At 43.8% G+C, this 22,094-nt stretch overlaps 1 protein-coding gene across 6 annotated transcripts in view; it reads left to right on the top strand.

The window, feature by feature from the left end:
* Positions 1-22,094, top strand: part of Ripor2 (RHO family interacting cell polarization regulator 2) — a 219,954-nt gene that overhangs the window by 80,708 nt on the left and 117,152 nt on the right. The window contains exon 1 of one of the 6 annotated variants that reach the window (XM_076939228.1): positions 21,276-21,425. The exons of the other annotated variants lie outside the window; for them this stretch is intronic. Coding sequence (XP_076795343.1) covers positions 21,365-21,425 — 61 coding nt within the window. The 5' untranslated portion in view covers positions 21,276-21,364. Of the gene's footprint in view, positions 1-21,275; positions 21,426-22,094 lie in introns of those variants that run through there. 6 annotated transcript variants of the gene reach the window in all.

Here is a 22,094-nt window from a genome sequence, read left to right as displayed (position 1 = left end):
TAGCCACAACCCCATCTTGGGTCTGTGTTACATGTGATTTTGACTTTGTTTCTTTTTATCTCCTGTTTCCTAAATTCTTCACAATGATATGATTCTTAGCAATTACAGGGGAAAGTACAGGTTTTTTTTTTTTAAAAGAAGAAAACTATGATTTTTAACAAGATCAAACAGAGCTTTTCATCTCAGACAGAGGGAAAGAAAGGATTGTTCCAGATTAAAAGGTAAAAAGAATAAAGTGAGTCCCAACTAATGTCCTACATTGTTCTTTGAAATAGAAGGTGAGGGAGAGAACGGTTTAGGTTTTGAAACAGTTGTGAGAAATGAAAAGATCTAATTAGAGAGGTTTTTCTTTTAAGGGAGCACAGATGAAGGCCTCCCATGTTGAAAACCTAACTAACCTCATAGTGTGAACTAGAGCCTTGTGCTCCCAGCATGCAGCAGCACAGGGCTCCGAATAGGGGGGTTCATCTAAGGCTGATGAGAAGCCACACAGGAAACACCACACACAGCACATCTGGAGGGCTTCCTATCAGGACACTGGCAGTGGGTCTCATCTTACTTGACTTTCAGAGAGTTGGCAGATGTCAGCCACACATTGGTCACACTATTGAGAGACGACGGTGCAGCCTTTTCTATTTGGGGGCTAGAGGGACATGTGTGAGATGCTAGGTATCAGACCCAGAGTGTTGTGTTTTGAATTGTGAAATGTCCCCATATGTTCATGGGTCCGACACTCCATCCTCAGCTAATGGACATGTTTTAAAAGGTCTTAGAAGCTTTAGGGGTGAAGTCTTGCTGATGCACGTGGGTCAAGGGAAGTGAGCTTTAAGGTTTGAAAGCAGATCCCACTTCCTGTTGGCTCTGTTTCTTAACTGTAGGTACAATATGACCATCTACCTCCTGAAACTATGCCTTCCCTTCAGTGATAGACTGTATCTCTTCAAACTGTGAGCCAAAATAAGAACCATCCTCTCTTAAGTTGCTTTGTGTCAGGTCTTTGGTCACAGCAATAAGAAAAGTAACTAATGCACTGGACAAACACTCCACCATGGAGCTACACCCCAGGCCTAGTGTGAGCTTTTAGATAGTGGGGAGTATGCTGTTGAAGAGATTGTGACACCCAAACCTCTTCTCTTCTTCCTCTCATTTGCTTTTCCAGCTATCTGATGAGCAGTTTTGCTCTGGAAACATGTTCCCACCATATGCCTTGCATCATCACAGGCCCAAATGCACTATGACTCAGCATGGACCTGAGTCTGTAAAACTAGGATCCAAAACAGCCCTTTCCTCTTTACAAGCTAATTATCTCAAGTATAGTGACAAAAAAAAAAAAAAAAAAAAAAAACAAAAACAAAACTAATTCAGCTGCCAACAAAATAGATGGAGTTTTTAAGAATGCAACCAACTCAGGCAAATATATAAAAGTAAACTGTCCTCCCAGAATTTACCTGGAGATGCCCTTTGTTGACATTTTAGCCTACACTGTCTGGTAGATATGACATTACCCATCCTACCAACCAGACTAGGAATGATCACAACTCCATAATATTTTACTATTTGGTCAAATATGTCTCAATTAGGAAGAATTCAATGTCTCCACGGCCACTCAAAGGCATCCCAAAGACATTCTCAGGCTTTGCTCTTGTTATAGACGCCGTGATCCCTGGGCATGTCATTACTCTAACCTACTCTGTTCATGTCACTGCCAAAAGAAATCACTGACAAGAATTGGGCCTGCATCATTCAGTGTGCGGAATGGAACAGCCCATTCTCCTGATCCTTGCCTCCTCTGTGTCTGAGTCTGGGCTCTGATGTAAGATAGACTAATAATGGAAGACTTCTCTTTTGCCTACTCTGGCAAGGATGCAACTATGCCAGACATTAGGAGCTTCAGTCACAAAATGTAGATTAAAAACAAACAAACAAACAAACAAAAACCTGAGTAGGGAGGGGCTACTTACAGAGTACAAAGTAGTCACTCTGTGTGTTAGCTGAAATTTGATCCAACTCGCCAGTCTTTCCTCAAGGGCATTTCATTCTGGCCCTCTGTCATAACTATATAAGGCTATCATAAGAATATAGCCACTGCCTGGGCAAGTTAAACAGCACAGCTTTATTCTTCGTGATGCTTAACGTTCTAATCCAAGATCAAGGCTTCAGGTGGAAGATATCCTTTCTTCCCTCCCATCTTGTTTAAGTTCATAGCTGAGACCTCTGTTTAAAGAGACAGAATAACTAGAGAAAAACATTCAAATGAACTTGATATAAGCCCTACAGGACAAGAAGGTTTTCAGGAATGAAAACTCTTTGCCCTAAAACAGAAAAATCTGTACATACTTAGCTACAGGCTGCTGAAGAGCTGGACAAAGAGGTGATTGGATAAGAGCAGTCTGATTTACACTGTGAGCTGGGGCAGCTGAGTGTTGAGTTTCTCTGTGTCTGTAGAAACAAGAACATTCCTTCTATTGCAAAGAATGGACTTCTCAGTGGGGGTTTTATGTTGGCTTTGGAGACGGAAGAAGGATGAGGAGAAGATGAGACAGACCCAGTTCACCATTGTTGTTGTTGTTGTTGTTGTTGTTGTTGTTGTTGTTGAGAAAAGGTCTTACTCTCTGGACCAGGCTGACCTGGAACTTGTAGCTCAGGCTGGCCTCAAACTCAAGGCAGTCCTCCTGAGTTATGGAGTTACAGCCAAGAGCCACTATTCCCAGTTAGACTGGTAGAACTGCAGGTTTGTGTTTGGTTGGTTGGTTGGTTGGTTGGTTGGTTGGTTGGTTGATTTTTCAGTACTGGGTGTTATAGCTAGAGCTTCCACACATGCTGGGCAATCCCTGTCACAATCTGTTTTACCAACCAGAACTCATCTTTTTCAGACTGAGCTGTTTCCTTAAATGACAGAGTGCCATATTTTGGCATCACATGAACTGAAACACATCACAGAGGATTCTGGTGAGGCCTCCTTTCTTGCCCTCAGCTGCCTTACTTCCTGGTGTATGCATTTAGAAAATGACAGAGATCTTTGGCATATCTTTTTACAAGGACACTAATTGCATTAGATCAGGGCCACAGCCTTAGGACTTCATTTAACTTTACTTTCATACTCCAGATATAGCCATAACTGGGGCGTTAGAGCTTTCAGTATGAAATGGGGGATGGGAAGATGAAGCAACTGAATCACCAACGAACGTCAGTTAAGTCCAGGATTCCTTCTCACTACACACCGACATCAACTCTATGACTACTATTTTTTACCTTGGTCATATGTCTTCTTAAAGCTTTCAAAGAGAGGACCTCATGCTCTATCTTTGTCCACTACAATTCTGGATTCCTGTCCAGAACTACTTATAAGGGGCAACTATTCAAATTAAAGAAATAGTGTGAGCTCATTTGTTAAAATAGCCATGATTGAAAATTAAATTCTATAAATGTAGAATTAAATAAATAAGATTTAAAACAACGCTACATAACATCTGACACCCATCAGTCTCCACTTACTACACTGGAACCAAAAACAAGAGCTGAGTATTCCTGTTTCTCATACAAAGTGCACCTTCATTGGCATTAATATTGCCATTGTAAAGTGCAATGGTAGAGACACCATCAAGTGGTGAGCTACTGTACACCCCTACTCAGATTTGTGTTCAGCAAGGCCGGGTTACTTCAAAATTAATGGAGAGCCTATGCATGCTATAAGCATCTGTACACATTGCAAATCAGGGCCCCTGGTCAGAACTCCTCTTTAGTCTACATCAGCATGTCATTCAGAGTCTGTATCGTCATTGGATTCCAGGGATGGGCACCCAATGGATGCTGAAAGGATGGTAAAAAGAATAATGCACGGTTGACTTGGGTCAAGAGTGACAACAAGAGGATGCTGGGAGGGTGGGGCATCACTCCTGCCCGCACCTTGCCGACCACACGGGCTGCAGCCTCAGCTGTGCCGTTTCCTTTGCTGCTGCTTTCTCATGTTGGCTCCTGCACATTGTGCAAAAGAGCACGATGTGGCCCAGTGAGTGTGTGCTTCCTATTTCTGAACTCTGTTGCTTCATCACATTTCAAAAGAGGTGTAAATTTTACAATCCGGTTCATTCCATTAGAGATAGCAGTGTGGCAATGCCCACTGCAGAATCTCTATTTACCATACACGATGTATTTACTAGTAGATCCAGAGGAAGGTAGGCAGGGCGGGGTCACTTTGTGGCAAGGTGGCCTTCACCACAAGTTCCGTTCCCATGTGCCCCCTTTCCAGTGCCGTGCAGAAAAGAGAACTAGACTGTGCCCTCCAAGCTACTGACTGTACACAGAAGACCAGTGGAAATTATGCTCAGAAACTGCCAAAGCCAAAGCTGGAAGTAATTACCACCAAAATTTTGTATGAGTGCTTATGAACAATATTTCTTCAGAGCCTTTGTAATGTATGTGTCTATTAAGCATTGAACGTTTTCAGGGCTAGGAATGTGGCTCAGTGGTAGAACACTCACCTAGCATGCATAAAGCTCTAGTTTTTATCCCCATCATTGAAAACATGTAAATATATATATTTGTATATATAAATATATATATATATATATCAGTATATATATAACTGATATACATATATGTACATATAGGCATATGTACACATTAAACAGTTTTTGTTCTTGTTTTTTTTTTTTAAAGGAGGTTTTGTTATGTATCCCAGGCTAGCTTTAAAACTCACTGTGTAGCCCAGGCTGTTCTTGAACACATGACAATCCTCTTGCCTCAGCCCCCTGAATGTTGGGATTATAGACATGAGCCACTATAAGCAGCTAAAACACATTTTGAAACAGGGTCTCACTGTGTAGCCCAGGACAGCCTCAAACTCAAGATCTCCTTACCGCAGTCTCCCAGACGGTGGAATTTTAGGTTTGTGCTCCATACTTGGTCTAGTTTCCTTTTGTTACATCAAAATGTAGGAAAATGAAAAATGAGGCAGAATCCCAAAACAACAGCAAAGACTGGAAAGAAGATGGCAGAGAAGCATGTATTATCACTACAAACATGTTTAAAATTCTTTAGTAAGCTGCTTTCAATGTCCTTTCCCGGGAGAAATATCTTTGTCAATAAACTTTGAAGGTTCCTAGTCCCATGTTTGGCAGACAAAATCATATCAACTCCTGTGTTGGATGATTGATTAGCATGAGAACATGTCTGTTCAGCCTTTTTGCATCAGGACCCAGGGTGGTACAACCTCTATATCCTATATCCTCGGTCCTCTGTATCCTGTGTCTTCTGTATCCTATATGCATGCTCTGATTCTTAGAAGATAGATGGATGGATGGATGGATGGATGGATGGATGATGGATGGATGGATGGATGGATGATGGATGGATGGATGGATGGATGGATGGATGGATGGATGGATGAATAAAATATTTGTGAGACTGGAGAACTGCCCCCATGGTTAAACACTTGCCAGCAAATCCTGTGTGTGAGAATGAGAGTTCAGATCCCCAGAAACACATGTAAATACCATGTGAATGTGGTGGCCTGCATGTGATCTCAGCCTCAGAAAGTAAGAGATAGGAGATTCCCCAGAGTAAGCTGGCGACCAAGAGAAGACATACCCATAAGCTCTGGGTTTCCTTGAGAGTCTGGGTTTGATTGAAAGACCCTTCCCCAGTGAGTAAGGTAGAGGAGCCAACAAGGATGATTCCCTACACCAATCTCTGCTCTCCACACACATACATACATACATACATACATACATACATATGGCTCCCACCACATGCTAATACATATATACACATCTGCATGTATAACACACACATATAAACACGGGAGAAAGAAATATACTTGAAATGCAAATTGCATCTGCATTGAATATGTGCAATCTTTTCTTGCCACTATTCCCCAGATAATACAGTATTCATGTAGCATTTTTGTTATTCTGTGTTATAAGTGACTTAGGGGTAGTTATACTATAGAGAAGTTGGTGCTGGTTATGTGCAATTAATATATAGAAGACACAAGAGCACTCATGGGATTGGTTTCCCAAAGGGTCCAGGATCCAGTTTCTATGGACACAGAGGATGACTAATTAGAAGTACATCTTTCCATTGGAACTCTCTGTGTCAGGCCCTGTGTGATGATGGACCATCCACACAAGGTTGGAACAGTGTGATAAGGTTTATTATGTAAAGAATGTTCCCAACCATCCTGATCTATGGTTTGGTGGCCATCTCTCTCTTAGATGTCATCCCTCCTTGATGTGACCTTCCTAAAGTGTCTGGTGATCCTCAGAGAATGTCTAGGAACTAATGGCTTATTCATCTGGAAAATGTCTGTGAAGATTGGCTAGCATCGGGCCTCCAGTGAGAGTCTCAAATAGTCTTGTCTTATAGGCCTAACACTAGAGTGGGTAGATTGCCTTCCAAACCGAGAGATGAGACCTAGAGTTTTGGGTCCACTGTCATGGCTAGGCCATGAATCTTAGTTCTAAGACTGCAGGGATTAGCAAAGAAAGTAGGAAAATTGAGAGCCCAAGACCAAGCAGCAAGCCCTGAGCACCGAGCTGTACCTGCTCTGACATAGAATGCCTGTCCTTTGGGTTTTGCGCCCGAATTTATTTTCCTTTCATGTAGATGGAGTGGTTCAGTCATGTCTGTAGGAAGCCTCTGCAGTTTCCGTCATCTGAGAAATGTGCTGGCTTATTTTAATGATGCTGCCATAAGACATGTACCCTGTCACCCAGTTTTCTTGTCCTGAATGTATCAGTAAAATGGGTTTCCTTCCTTACCTCAAAAGAAGCCAGAAAATCAAGGACTGTGTATCCCTGTGTCCTTAGGAAAGCATGTTCTTTTATCCACCTTAATATCATCCTCATAAAGTACCCAGGACCCAGGAATGCACCATCAAATTCAAGACCCACATTTTCCCAAGAGGAGAGCAAAAGAGAAGGCTGGTTTCAGGGCATGGAGACAGATGTCAGCAGGAAGGTATTTGCCTTGTATGCATGCATGAGGTCCTGGGTCAATCCTGAGCACAACAACAAATAAACAAAAACCCCAAAAAATTATTTGGGCTAGCACGGTGGTGCAAACCTGTACTCTCAGCACTTGAGGCAGGAAGATTGCCGTAAACTCAAGGCTAGCCTGGTCTACACAAGCAATACTAATTCAGCCAGAACTACAAGGTAGGACCCTGTATTTAAAACCAAAACAAAACCAAGCAGAAAGTATTTCTCTTCTAAGGCAGGCCTTGTCAACTCACTCCTTCATAGTCATCCAGTCGGAACAAGAACTGAGCTCGGAACAAGAACTGAGCAGGACTGTTTATCAGATTATATCGGCACAAGGTCTTTATCAGACACCACCCAGTGAGAGACAAGCTTCCAGAGCCATTCCAAGAAAAACTGGCACTCAGCACCCTGGTTCTAACATCAGGGAAATTGTACCAGTCTATAAATAACATCTCTCAGGCCGCAGAGTGCTGCCGGAAGCAGGCTGTTTGGCATTGACATGGGGTCATATCTTGGGTGTGCAGCATGGAGTACAAAGACTGGCTGCACAGCGGCCCAGCTGCTGCCTCCTTCTCTTCAGCCATGATGTTTGAGCCTCTCCTTCTTTTGTAGTATTCTATGAGTCTCTAGAGGAGCCCAGAAAATGCAGCCACTCTTCCAGGCTGTGGACGCCACCTCCTGAGCTTGCCCCCAAGAGCATGGGAGCTTAGGAACACTGGCTAAGTTGTGTGTGGTCTCTGCAAGGCCCCTCTCCTTCACCTCGGATGCTTTGTGACACCCCCGCTGGCGTTCCTGCTACAAGTCTCTAGGATGTTAGAAAGTGCACAGCTGGTGTCTGACAAGTCTCCGCTGGAGGCACAGCACCTCCTCTTTATGTGTGCCAGCTCCTTCTTCTCCTGCTTTCCTGGTTTATTTTTTGGCAGAATCTAATCCTCAGGAAGCTGGCCCAATCTATTCCAACAAACCTTACTTCAAGGTTTCCTGAAAAGCACTGAGGCCCTCCCAAGCAGTGACATGGAGGAGTGTCTTGCACCAAGGACAACACTCTCCACCCCTTGCATTGTAAAATGTGAGGCTAATAGCCAGGTTCAAAACTCTCAGGTGTTGTGTTTTATAAAAAGAAAAGGAGAAAAGGAATATGTTTGGTGGATGTGCAGTCAGGTGTGGGGTAAGGCAGTGTGTCTGCCAGCCCGAGATATGAGATATCCCTTCCCCCTGAGGGACCAGGGCAAGACAGTATAGAGTAGAATAAAGCTTGGGGAGGGGAGTTGAGGTAGTATAGACAGAAAGGCAAAGAGAGAGCTTAGAGGAGTAGAGGCCAACCATGAGCACGTGGAGAGAGAGGGGGGAGGGGAATGGGGAGAATGGAGGAGCAGAAGCAGGACAGTGCAGGAGAGAGAGGGGGGGGAGGGGGGAGGGGGGGAGGCAAACAGCCCCTTTATAGTGAGTCATGAGGCACACCTGGCTGTTGCCAGGTAACTATGGGGCTGAGCCTAAACAAAGTGCTAACATCAGGTATGGATTTGGGGAGAATTCTAAACTCAGTAGTAAATCCATGTGGATATGTTGGCTTACATTTGTGATCCCTGTACTTGGATGGCTGAGGCAGGAGGATTCCATCCCAGTCTAATTAGTGAGTTCCAGGCTATCCTAGGAATGAGACCCTGTCTCAAAAAAATAAGAAAAATAAATAAATCTACAATAACAACGACAGAACACCTCCCACCTTGTATGGTGTTGTTAGAGTTTTGATTTTACAGTCTTGGTTTCTATGGCCTTCTGCCCTCTCTCACTTTAGAACGCAGTTGTTTTTTCCTTCTTGCTTTTTCCTTCTGGCCCAGCCCCCTGCCTGTTCTCGGGTTTACACCCTTGTTTATGAACCTCGGTTCAGCGCGTTCAGCTGTTTGTGGCCTCCTAGAGGATGGGTGGCACTCGCTTCTAGGAAAGAGAGGTTTTGTTTTGCTGAGATGAAACCACCTTTGTTGTGTTGATTCCTGTCAGCTGTCAGAAATCAGAGACCAGCCTGAGAGGGAGCCTAGGGCGGGGCCAGGGCGGGGCCAGGGCGGGGCCAGGGCAGCGGCCACGCGGCAAAGGCTTCAGCACAATAACGTTTTTTCAATAGTAACCTGAGCTCATATTTAAAAGGAGAATTTTCTTCTAAATGTTAGAGTAAGTGAAAATAGACTCTTTCCTGCACCTAACCTTCCGGGGACAGGGTCAGCAGGGGAGGAAGCAACCCCGGGGAAATTCCAGCCTGAAAGCTTTCTCCAAGGCCTGGCAGGGACCTAACTAGCTGGCACTACGACCATAATTTCCTTCCCCTCTCCCTCTTCATCCCTCCTCCTCTCTCCCCTCTCCCTTCTCCCGCCCTCCCCTTTCCGTCCTCTCTCCCTTCTTTTCCTTTTCCTCCTCCCTTTCCTTTCCCCCTTCCTCTTCTCTTCCTTCCCTCTCCCTCCTCTCTCCTTCCTTCTATTTCCTCTCCCTCTCCCTCCACTGGTTATGAGTTCCTTAGTTTTCATTTGAAGAAGCTCCTTTCATTGCTAGAGTTGCTGTCTGACACAGGAAGAATAGGAGGACAGAGCACCTGCCCACCCCACCAGCCTGGTGGCTTGGGGCTGACACTGTTTTCTGGGAGGAGACCAGCTTTTGTTGCTCTGGTTCTTGGAAGCTGAAAACTTGCTGCCAACCTAAGGCAAGGCAGGGAACATTAAGAGGGCAGAGTCAGGGGTCATGGGGCCTCTTCCTCAGGGCAAGGCCTCCATATTGCTGGGACACAGTCTCTTTAGTTTGGTGTTTATCTTTTAATTGCTACTTTCTTTTTATTTTGTTCTATTTTTCAAGCCAGGCTCGTGTATCCCAGGTTGGCTTAGAACGCTGTTATGTAGTTATACTTCTGATCTTTCTGCCTCCGCCTCCTGAGTGCTAGGATTACAGGGGTGAACCCCAAGGCTGGTTTATGTGTGCCGGGGATCATCCAGGGCTTCATCCCTGTTTCTCCAGCTGAGCCACACCCGCAGTGCTCACCCCCTCACCGTTGTGCCCTTCAGCCTGTCAATGTGCAAGGTCAGGGAGGATGGAGGTTTCTCAGTCTGCAATGCTCCATTTTCTCCACGACAAAGCAACTCAGCCCTCTCAGCTGTCTGCAAGTGTTGGATGTAGCAGGTTTAGGGCACATCCAGTGAGCAGGGAGCCCAAGACTGACAGTGTGAATGTGGCAAGAGTGGTGGGCTTTGTCTGCAGCCCCCTCCTGGCATCAGCAATGATAGGCACGGAGAACTGGGGGTTCTGAAACGCTGGACATTTCAAATAAAGGAGTGTTTCTAGACCTCCTACAACAGAATCTGAAATAACCTGATGCAATCTGGAAATATTTCCTTTTCAAAAGAGGAATATTATTTTCTTCCATGGAATCTGGGGCCGCGGTGTAGGTGTTGTTTTTACATTTGTTTTTTACTCCTGTGTGGGATGTGTGTGTGTGTGTGTGTGAGAGAGAGAGAGAGAGAGAGAGAGAGAGAGAGAGAGAGAGAGAGAGAGAGAGAGAGAGAGAGACAGATGTGTGTGTTGGGGTTGCTGTGCTTTGGGAAGCCAAATTACAGGGTGAGCCACTCCGAGTGGGTGCCAGGGATCAAACCTGGGTCCTCATGTGAGAGCAGGAAGAACTTAACTGCTGGACCATCTCTCAAGTCTCTTCTTTGGAATCTTTGAAAAATTAAAATTTTTCCTTCAGGTTATTTTTCTGTCCTCAGCATATCAGAGGTCCTTAAGATACAAATATTGAGGCAAGAATTGCCTCTTTCCATCTACAGACAAATTAGTGTCCAGAAAAGAACACACTTGCAGAATAGTCGACTGATTACATCTGCCTAGACAGAGTAATCAGCCCTTAATAATTCTGTATCACTAAGGTCTGTCAGATGATTCTGGGCCAGAAGGCTGAAGATGTGATACTCCAATGTTCCGGTAGTATAGGGACTGTCCACGTGTTCAGCGGTCTCTGTAAATTGGCTAAGTTTTAGAAGCTATGCTTAGTGCTTTCCATAATTTCAGTTAACTCAGTCATTCTGGATTTCTGACATGGTTCAAGACATATAGTCTCATAGCCAATCCTGGCTATTTACTTTGAGAGAAAAGATCTGAGTGGATGGTTTTCAGCTGACATTCATTCTAAAGCCAAGAAAAAAGCCAGATTCAAAACTAAGTGTTTTAGTTAGGAGAGATGACAGAGGTTCTGGTTAGTCAACAAAATGATGGACTGGGTATTAGGACTATCTTGTACCTCACTGGTACAAATAGGCATAATTATGCTCTAATTGTATTTTGAGAGAAAAGTTTTATTTTAACAGAAGGGTGATATGTAGGAGGAGCTAAGGGGGAAGGAGTACCGAGAGGAAGAGATGGAGTAAGGAGAGGAGAAGATGAAGGAGAGGAGAAGCTAGGTGATGAGAGAGAGAAGGGGGGGGGCATGAAGGCAGATGTTCACGTGTCTCCACCAGTCAAAGATAGTTGATATATCTAGGTTGGGTATTGGGTTACACTTCTGATTGAGCATTAAGAAACTTATAAAGCCTTTGATTAACATTTTAAAAATTGTATAAAAGCAAAAAGGAAAAGGGAGCATGGGATAGGGGTTTTCTAGGGAGGGGAAATGGGATGGCATCTGAGATGTAAATAAAATATCCAATAAAAAAAAGAAAATATTCACATTTGAAGATAAAAAAAGATACAAATATTGAAGAAGGGTCACACAAGGAGGATGTCTCCTTGGACTGATGAGATGGCTTCAGAGATAAAAGTACTTGCTGCCAACAATGAGAACCTGTGCTTCATCCCCAGGATCCACCTGGTGGAAGGAGAGAACCAACTACTGAAAGTTGCCCTCCACTTTGGTCCCCTCCCACCACCCATACCTTACCTACCCCTGCACAAACAAATACATAAATGTGAAAAAAAATAGAGTTTTCAAAACATTATGATGTTTAAGTCCTGAATTCTGAATTCTTGTTTCCTTGCTGCTCAGTGGGGGAAGTTTGGGATTTGGGTGAGATTTCAGATCTGTGATTTTCAATTATGGATGCTCAGTCTGTGGGCAGAAATGAAGTTACTAAGCCCAGCATCTGCAGTCCCCAGCTCTGGACTCTGATGTCTTCAGGGCTCCTGATGCCACTTTCTGGCTGCAGAGCCCAAGGGGCACCTCTTGCCCAGTGTAAGGCTGCAGTTAGATCTGTAACTGTCTCTGTTTTTTTTTTTTTTTTTTTTTTAAACATAAAGAAAATTTGGGGAAATGTTTTATATATCTAAAACTTCTTATTACATTAATTTATTTTCTCTCTCTCTCTCTCTCTCTCTCTCTCTCTCTGTGTGTGTGTGTGTGTGTGTGTGTGTGTGTGTGTGTGTGTTAGAGGTGGTATGTGGAGCATGTACGAAGGTCAGAGGACAACTTGTGAGCGTTGGTCCTCTTCCACTGTGGGGGGATGGGGCCTGGAGATCAAATTGAGATCTACCACTTGTTAACACAAATTTTAACAGTGACAAAGGATATAATTTCTAGGGAAGTATTATATATTAGTATAATTATATATAAATATCATTTGTATAAAAATAGATCTCTTTGAGACTTGAAAATGTACGTTATGGTCTCTTTTGCTTGCTAGATCTGCATTTCTAGCCTATTTTACCCCACAAAGTTTTAAATTAATTTTTACAACAACATCTTGGATACATTGACCATGTATTATCTTAAACTTCTTGCGAGATTCCTGGAACAGCTACAGAAAATATGATGTGGGTGCTGGGAACCAAACACGGGTCCACAGGAAGAACAACAGCATTCTTAGATGCTGAGCCATCTCTCCAATACCTTTCGCGTATGTGGTACTGGGCATTGGACCTAGGCAAGGTCCTAGGCACTGCTCATGTCAGGTAAGCACTCCACCACCGAAGCCTAATTTTTTAAACTTAATTGTTAAATATTTTTTAGTGTACAACTTGACATTTTCTTTTACTAAATCTAAAATTTATTCTTTAAGTGATTGTCCTGAGCATTGGGCTACCTTGGGTATAAACACTGCGGTTTGGATTAGTATGGCCTTAGTGTCGAGAGCAAATACACGTTCTGAGCCTTTACAACCCTCTTCTCCTTCTGCTCCTTTTGTCATAGAGTTAGCACACTTAGATCTATGAGTTGTCTTTTAGATAGGATGAGGAGAAGGGTTAGAAACAGCTGCATATCCACCTTTCTTCTGGATGTACAAAGTCATTACTGCACTATTTTCTCCTCCTTTTTCTTACTTTGAGTCACTGCCCAGTGTCCTTGTGTTCAATATTTGGGACTTCCTCTACCATTTCTGAGTCTGTCCTTCATCTTTTTCTTGAAAGATGAGCAGTATTATCAGTAGTGGTTGTATCAGCCTTTGCAAGAAGCTTTGGAACTATATTCTGATTGAGATAGAGCATGCAGGCCAAGATTGGCTCTTGACACTGTGCTTGCATAGGTAGTATTTAGTTTACATAGTAGTATTGATGAAGATTGTTTTAGTGTGGGATAGCCTGGGAGAGGGCTGAGTTCTCCCTTCACTTAGTCACTGATAATTATTCCATTTTACAGACTCCATTCAAAAGCCAAGCCAGGACTGAAACCCAGTCCTGTCAAATCTCAGAACTAGCGCCATTTTACTACATCTTTAAAAGTCACTAGTTGCACTGGGTGGTGTCAGCACATGCCTGTACTCCCAGCACTCAAGAGGCAGAGGCAGGTGGATCTCTGTGAGGCCAGCCTGGTCTACAGAGTGAGTTTCAGAACAGCCAGAACTGCGTAGAGAAACCATGTCTCAAAACAAAATAAAATAACCCCTCCCCAAACAAACAAACAAACAAAAAGTCAGTAGTTTAACACTAACCACTCCAAGCAGTCAAACCCTAAGCCCATAGTTCTGAGCTCACCAACCTTACCTAATGTCAGTCTTTCCTGAGGGGCTTTTATGGGTTGTTCTCCTTTCTAGGGAACAAATAGGTTTGTTCAATGAGCAATTGCCTTGTAATCTTACTGAAAAAAAAAAATCCATTGTTGACAAAAAAAAGAAGGAAGTTTATTCTGGAGAAAATATGGGAGATCATGGCCTGGCAACAGAGATTTAGGTTACCCCAAACTGCACATACAATGTGAAAGCAATATCATGAAGTTTTTATAGTAACAGAATAAAGAAAGACATACATCAAGACACTTCAAATTCATTGGTGGGATCGTCATCAAGACCGGCTACAACCAAGTGGAGAAGCCTCGGCTCCAGCCTCAGATAATATGTGATGACTCTTAGCTTTTGGACTGGGAGAAGCCAATGCTCTGCTCAGTGAATACATTCCTAAGGAAAATTAGTGCTTTGTACATACATCCCAATGGTTCTCCTAGTGCTCACAAAGTCTCTAGGTCAGGAAGAGAGAAGGGCAATAAATGGCTATTAAGAGGACTGAAGATGGCTCAAGATAATTTGACTCTGGACCTGCAACATTCTAAAGTCTCCACAAGAATTGAATCTCTAAATCAGTTAATCCTGCTGAAAGTCCAGATTCCCTGAACTTGGAATAATAAGCAAGAAGCCCCAAAGGCCTGGAGAGAAGTGTTATCCCCTCTTTGAAACACTGGGACAGCCATACTGTTGGTGGCCATGATCTTGTGGTCACAGCACTTTGCAACTGGACACATTTATGTGCATTTTTACTGGCAAAGTCACTAAAAGAGAAGATTATTTCTGGCTCTGCAGTCTTCTCAGTATCCCCCATGATCCCGGCCACTCCACACTTTCAATTCCTCCCTCCTACCTTGTTCATCTTTCTACTTCTTTTACATCAACTTAGTTCAGCTTCTTTCCCCTGCTCTTAAGTTGGTGAATCTGAAAAATAAAATGTTGAAAAAAATTGCTGGCAGAGCAGTGGTGGTGCATGCCTTTAATCCCAGCACTTGGGAGGCAGAGGCAGGCGGATTTCTGAGTTCAAGTCCAGCCTGGTCTACAGAGTGAGCTCCAGGACAGCCAGGGTTACACAGGGAAACCCTGTCTCAAAAGAAACAAAAACAAACAAACAAAAATGCTGAAGAGATGGTCCAGCAGTTAAGAGCACTGGCTGCTCTTGTAGAGGACCTGGGTTTGGTTCCCCGCAGCCACATGGGTGCTTACAACCATCCAGAACTTCAGTCCCAGGGAATCTGATGCCCTCTTCTGATCTCCATAGGTACCAGGAATTCGCATAGTATTTATACATAATGCAGGCAAAACACTTCTGCACACAGACACATACATATGCACAAAATACAAATAAACTATAGACTGAGGTTATTACAACCTGATTCATCATACCAGAAAATGATAATCTTTTGTTAATATTCCTGGGTCATGTATAGATGCACCAAGCACCGATTTTTTTTTTTTACCTCAGAACTTCCCACTGCACCTAATATATATATATATACATATACATATACATATATATATATATATATATATATATGTATATATATCATTATTATTTTCCAAATGAATGAATGAATGCAAGAAGGAAGCAGTTTCTCAGGGCAAGAGGCAGGCCTTGCACGTTTGCCATCAGACTTACATAACACAAAGGGTTTAGAGCACCCAAATGTTGCCCGTCCCTGTGCTTATGGCCTTGTGACAGTCTACAGTTAGGCTTAGCTCACGTGTGACCAATCAGCCTTTGATCCAAGTGACTGAGGTGTATCCTCACATTGATTGGAAGCAAATTATATTATTCTCCTCTTAGACTGCTTTACTGCTGTTTGCCCCACTGAGAAGCTTGGGCTTCTGCTTTCATTTCAGATTTATCCCTTCCTTCTTAGTCACAGCTCCCTCTGCACAAAGAAATGACGAATGTCTGAGACAATAAATGGCAATTACTTCAGTCTGATCACTGCATGCTGGATACATGTATTTAAATGTCACAGTGTACTCCATCAAATACATAATTGCAATATGTCAAATAGGATAAAAAAGTGTATTGTAAAATAAGAATGATTGGCACTGTGGGTTGGGGATATGGTTCTCAGCAGCTAAAATGCTTACCACGCAAGCATGGGGGCCAGAGTACAGATCCCTAAACCCACACAACTGGGTTTCCGACCTGGAAAGGCAAACGTGTGAGATCCCCAGAGAAAGATGGCTAGAGAGACTAGCCATGCAATTGAGAGCAGGTGGCTTAAAGAGAAAAGTGGAAGATTTCTAACATAGAATTTAGATTTCCAAACATGTACATACACACACACACACACACACACACACCCCACACACACACACACACACACACACACACACACCACACACACACACACACACATACACACACACACACACCACAGCACCACAGAGCAACACAGGAAAAAATTAAAAACATAAAATAAATAATATCAGTTTGGGTCCTCAACTTGTCACACTCTAGAATCACCTGGGAAGAGAGCCTCAGTGCAGGCCTGTCTAGATCAGGTTGGCCCATGGGCATACCTGTGACGGTTCTTCCTGATTGTGTTAAGTTCGGTGGGAAGGCCCACCACTATAGGTGGTGCTATTCCTTGGGTTTGGGTTGTGGACTGTGTACAGGTAGAGAGGAGCCTGAGCAAAGCAAGCTTGTATGCCCTCACTTTCTCTCTGCTCTTCACATAGCTGTGAAGTCCAGCCTTGACTTCCCAGAAATAATGCCCTGAATGCCTAATGACTCTTCCTCTCTTAAAGTTACTTTTGTCAAGTGTTCAACAGAAACGAGCGTACATCTGTATCCCTGTCCTTCCCATCTCCTTGTCCCTTCCTCTCTGCTTCCTGGTCCACTGAGATGTGAGCAAGCGGCTGCCACATACTCCCGCTGCCATGGAGCCTGCGAATACCATACCCTCCCTGCCGTCATGAACTATCGCTCACAAACCATGAATCCAAATATGCTCTCCCTTCTCCCCTCACATTGCTTTTTATGTGGTATTTGGTCACAGCAATGTAACTAATTTGGGGTTCGTAAAGGAGATAGCTCTTGAACTAAGCCCCACGGATAGTAGACATTTCCCAAGATGGAAGACCAGACAAGAGAAGAGAGGCCTTCTGGGCAGAGGAAGATGTAAGCAAAGACTTGAAATGTTTGCAGTTGGGGAGCTGAAAACGAAGCCCACTACCCTTATTCCTTACAGATACTCTGGACAGCATGGTATAGTATTTAAGAACGTGGACTCTGAGGCCTGAGTCAAATGTCAGCCTCTCCACCACTTACCAGACCCGAGATTTGGGCAAGCCACTTTACTCTTTGGACCTTAAACTAAGTTGCAGATAATAATGATACCTGTATACAGGTTTGGTGTAAAAATTCAGCAAACCAATGAGGTTAGAACTATATCCAGCATTGCATATATATGTTAGCTATTATTTACACATGTACTTTTCCCTTTTTGCCCACGTGTAGATATTTATATAAATTCAATCATACTATTTGTGTTGTATGAGATTTCTTTCACTTTGTATAACATTCATGAATTCATTATCTGGATTCCATTAACTTTCCTCCTTACCTAACCATCAAACATATACAACTTCTCTCTGGAGTGATTGTAAAATCTGGAGACAAAGGCCCATACTTTCTGTATCTCTGCGTTCAAGAGAGTCTTGGTAGCATCTGTCCCAATCTTGTTAAATATTTTTTAGACCTCTCAATTGGAGCGAAGGAGACTGGAGGAAAGATGATTTGGTTATAAAATATCTCCCATGGGCTCACACATTTGAGTGCTTGGTCCCCAGCTGGTAGTACTGTTTGAGGAGGCAGGGAATTGTGAGGCCTTTAGGAAGTGTGTCTTCAGCAGACGTGGATCAGTGAGACATCGAGATATACACCAGCTGTTCCCTCTGCTTCCTCACAGCTGGTACAACACTCTCTCACTGCTGATACAATGCAATCGGCCGCATCATACTCTGCTGCTGCAAATATAAGCCATTCCCACCATCATGGCTTCTGTCCTCCTCTGTGATGAACTGCATCCCTTTGAACTGTGAGAGCCAAAATGGGAATTTCCTCCTTCACGGTGTTTCTATCATTGTCTCCATCTGGAATAACATTCTATTATGGCAGCAGGAAAAGTAACTGATTCAAGTACTGAGGGTTACTGAGAGTTCATATAGGACATGTGTCTTAGTCACTGTTCTATTGCTGTAAAGAGACATGATGCTCACGGCAACTCTTATAAAAGAAAGCATTTCCTTGAGGCTGGCTTAAACTTTCAGGGGTTTACTCCATTATTATCATGGCAGGAAGCATGGGGGCATGCAGGTAGAAACGGTGCTGGAGAGGTAGCTGGGAGTTCTGTGTCAACATCTACAGCAGCAGGAAGAGAGAGACAGTAGGTCTGGCCTTGGCTTTTGAAACTTCAAAGCCCATCCCCACCCTCTAATCCTTTCAAATAGTGCTACACCCTGAGCATTCAAATATCTGAGCTTATGGGGCCATTCTTACCAAAACCACCACAGCATAGTGAAGGTGAATTCTCCATCCCCCTAGGGACTTTGAGAGTGCTCTAAGATGCCCCATGGGTCTTTTAAGTTGGATAGATTAGAACAGAAACTTACTGTGCACTGTTGTCTTAGGGTTTTATTTCTGTGAAGAGACACCATGATCACAAAGAAAACTTTTAACTGGGACTGGCTTACAGTTCAGAAATTTAGTTCATTATCATCATGGCAGGAAACATGGTGGCATGCAAGTGGTGCTGGAGAGGTAGCTGAGAGTTCTACATCTGGATTGGTAAGCAGCAGAAAGAGACTAAGACATACCAGGCCTGCCTTGAGCTTCTGAGACCTCAAAGCCCACCCCAGCGACACACTCCATCCCACAAATTCACACCTACTCCATTAAGGCCACACCTCCTAATAATGCCCCTCCCTATGGGCCTATTAGGGCCATTTGTATTCAAACCACTATAACTTGTGTGGTCCTGATTTAGTTAAATTATTCTATTTAATCTTTAAAAACAAGCCAAACAAGTAAGCATAGGTGTTTGCTGAGCCTGCCATAACAGAATACCATGAACTAGGTGGGTGAAGCAGTGATGCTCACTGCTGCATAGTTCTAGAGCCTGGAAGCCAGAGGTCAAATGTCATTAGAGATGGCTCCTTCTAAGGGATGAGAGAGAAAGCCCACCCATGCCTATTCCCTAACTTCTCACACTTTATTGGCAATCTATGGTATTATTCATGGATCTCTACCTTTGTCCTCAAGTGGTAGTCTCTTCTTCCATGTCTCTCATCAAATGTCCTCATGTTATAAGAGAGCTGATCATATTGGATTAAGGCCCCCTGTCCCACTATGAGCTCAGGATCCCATACTGTACTGTGATGTGCACTCATCCTCACCAGTTATATCCATCAGAAGCCCTGTTCCCAAGTAAGGTCACATGAAGACTCCAGTACCTGGTTCTGCAAGGACACAATTTCACTTATTCAGAGGTAGGGAACCAGACCTGGAGAGGTTATGTTGACACAAATGGTTGTGACCAAACACCTGGCAAAAAGTAATGGAAGGAAAGAAGGAAGGAAGGAAGGAAAGAAGGTTGGTTATTTGGGTAAAGGGTTTTAGGATCTAGTCCATCATGACTGGAAGACACGGCAGTGGAAACATGAGGCAGCTGGTTACCGATGTGTCTGCATTCAGAGAGCTGAGAGATGAATGCTGGTGTGCAGTGCACTTTCTCCTCTTCATTCAACCCATTGGATGGTGGTCAGTGGGACACACTTGATGAGACTATGAACACAGGCAATGGCTGAGAACGACTCAGTTCTCATCCTCTCTTTTGTCTCAACTGCACAAGATAAAACTCTAAGCCACAGTCAGGTGCTCACCAGAAATAGCATTTACATAGGAACTGGGGTAAGGAGGTGGGTGGCCAGAAGCAATGGAGACCTAGGGCAAGCTGTCTGACTCCTGCTTTTTTTTTCCAGTGAACACTATTGGCTTTTGGGACAGGACAGTTCCTCCTGCCTGTCCTGTCCATTTGCAGGAAGCTTCCTGCCCTAAGAGACAAGACACCATGTACCATAAACGATCCCCAGTCATTGCTCAATCCCAGTGCACAGCATTTCCAGGCTCTCTCTGGAGGGCAGTTTCTGCCCTGGATGAGATGACCAGTGATCTCGGTAGGACTCAGAGTGTCCTCTACTTTGGGGGGACCTCCCTATAGGAACTGGTTCATAGATGGGCCCTCAATAGCACTGCTGGTCCATCTTCAATGGTTCTTGACCCCTGGGTTAACTGCTTCACTTGCCTAGTCCTACTGTCAAGATTCCCCCTAGGAAACAACTGGCATAATTCCAAAGCAGTTACAGAAAGAAGGAATAAACTCTCAACGCAAAAGGTAACACTGGAAGTCTTCAAAAACACACAGCAAACAAGACTCTAAAAATAAACACTTTGGGTGAACAATAGCTCCTCAACTGACACCTTCATTTGCATCTTCTAACTCTAGAAAAGCCCCAGATGTGGTTGTAGTATCACACACACTGCTGGAATCTGTTAGATAGTTCTAGGTGGTGATGCAAACCACTGGTGGTCACATGAATACTGGGCTTTAACTCCTCCCTTTGGGAGGGACTGGCGGGTTTTTTTTTTTTTTTTTTTTTTGTTCCTTTTTACTGATGAAAGTTCTAAGTGTCAGAATGAGTAAATGTTATGCAATGGACATTATTTGACACAGACCGATTTTCTGCTCACTAATGTGGGTTTGTTAGAGCTAATGAAAGCCTAGGCGAATACTGTGGTTGGCTTAAGTGTTACTCCAAAGTTCCCCTCAAATGCACGAGGTTTACAAAAGAGAAAAAACGCAACTGTCGCTGAGGGAAACAAAGAAGCTCATGTCTTCCAAATGCAGGCTTTGGTGAAGCACAAGGCTTGCTTTACTTTCAGATAAACTACCATTGAAGCAAAAGCAAGATATGAGAAACGTGAGCCTCTCTCTTTCAACGCTACCCATTGTGTTGCGATTCATAAGCAGGAAAGCTAAGAGCCTACCGTCCTTTCAAAGAAATATGAAAGTTGGTGCTTTGAAATAGAACTTATCAAACTTTTCCTGAGTGATACCTATGCTTGAATCCAACTGGATCAGCATCCCCTTCAGAACAAGTCTTTCCTCTCGGTGGTGAGAATCACCTCACCTGGAGTTCACACTGCAAAGCTTCAGAAGCCTTTTCCTATGAATGAAGCTGGTTTCTTCACAGCCGATGCGGAAGCTGCCCTGCCTAGGGCTTGGGCAATCCACTGTGGGGAAGGAAATCCCCTCCCAGGCAGTGTGACTGCTCAGAGCTAAGGTAGCTCCCGTGTGTCCTAGATTGTGAGTGCCTCCAGCTCCCTGTCTTCCTACAATGCAGTTCCTTGACCCTGAGGAGCTTCCGGTGGATGAAGAGGATGACATTTTTGGTGAAGGTAAACACATCTCTCTGGCAAGAGCCAGGCTGCTCTGCTTAGTGGGAAGGTTTTGTGTGGTTTGTACAAAGGACTTAAGGATTTTGAAATGGAGAAGACAGGGTTATTCTGAGTGAGGTGGTCATGAAGTGGTACAAGGCAAGGAAAGGACATTGCAATTGAGTGATTGTTCCAAAGATTTTGTTTTTAAAGGATTACAGCAAAGTAAAGATTGCTTTAGGCCAGAAAATAGAACTGAGATTTTATACTTTGTCCCTCAGTGTGTGCTCTTTGATGACATCCAAAAGGAAGGCTGTCACAGTACTTTGTGCATGCCAGGTCCTGGGGTAGGAACTGAATGAATGGGGCTGGAGGGCTTCTTCTGGTGACCAGCCAACCCTCCCCTCCTCCCCTTCCCTCCCCCTCATCCCCCTCTCCTCTTAGATTCTTCTCCCTCCTCCTCCCTCTTTCTCTTTGGCCACCCCCCTCCCTTTGTTCTGTCATACTTCATTTTTCTTTTCCTGTGTGTGTGTGTGTGTGTGTGTGTGTGTGTGTGTGTGTGTGTGTGTGTGATCCTGGCACACCTGACGTCATCTGGCATTGCTTAGCTTTCCATCTCAATTCGCAGATCTTCAGTTAACTGTTCAATTAGGCTTAGTGTTTTAAACAGGTAGGTAGTAACCTCCAGAT

This window comes from Arvicanthis niloticus, chromosome 8, assembly GCF_011762505.2.
Source record: "Arvicanthis niloticus isolate mArvNil1 chromosome 8, mArvNil1.pat.X, whole genome shotgun sequence".
NCBI classification, from domain to species: Eukaryota; Metazoa; Chordata; class Mammalia; order Rodentia; family Muridae; genus Arvicanthis; species Arvicanthis niloticus.
Note: the sequence above shows the minus strand (reverse complement) of the source record. Positions and strands in the feature narration are given on the sequence as shown.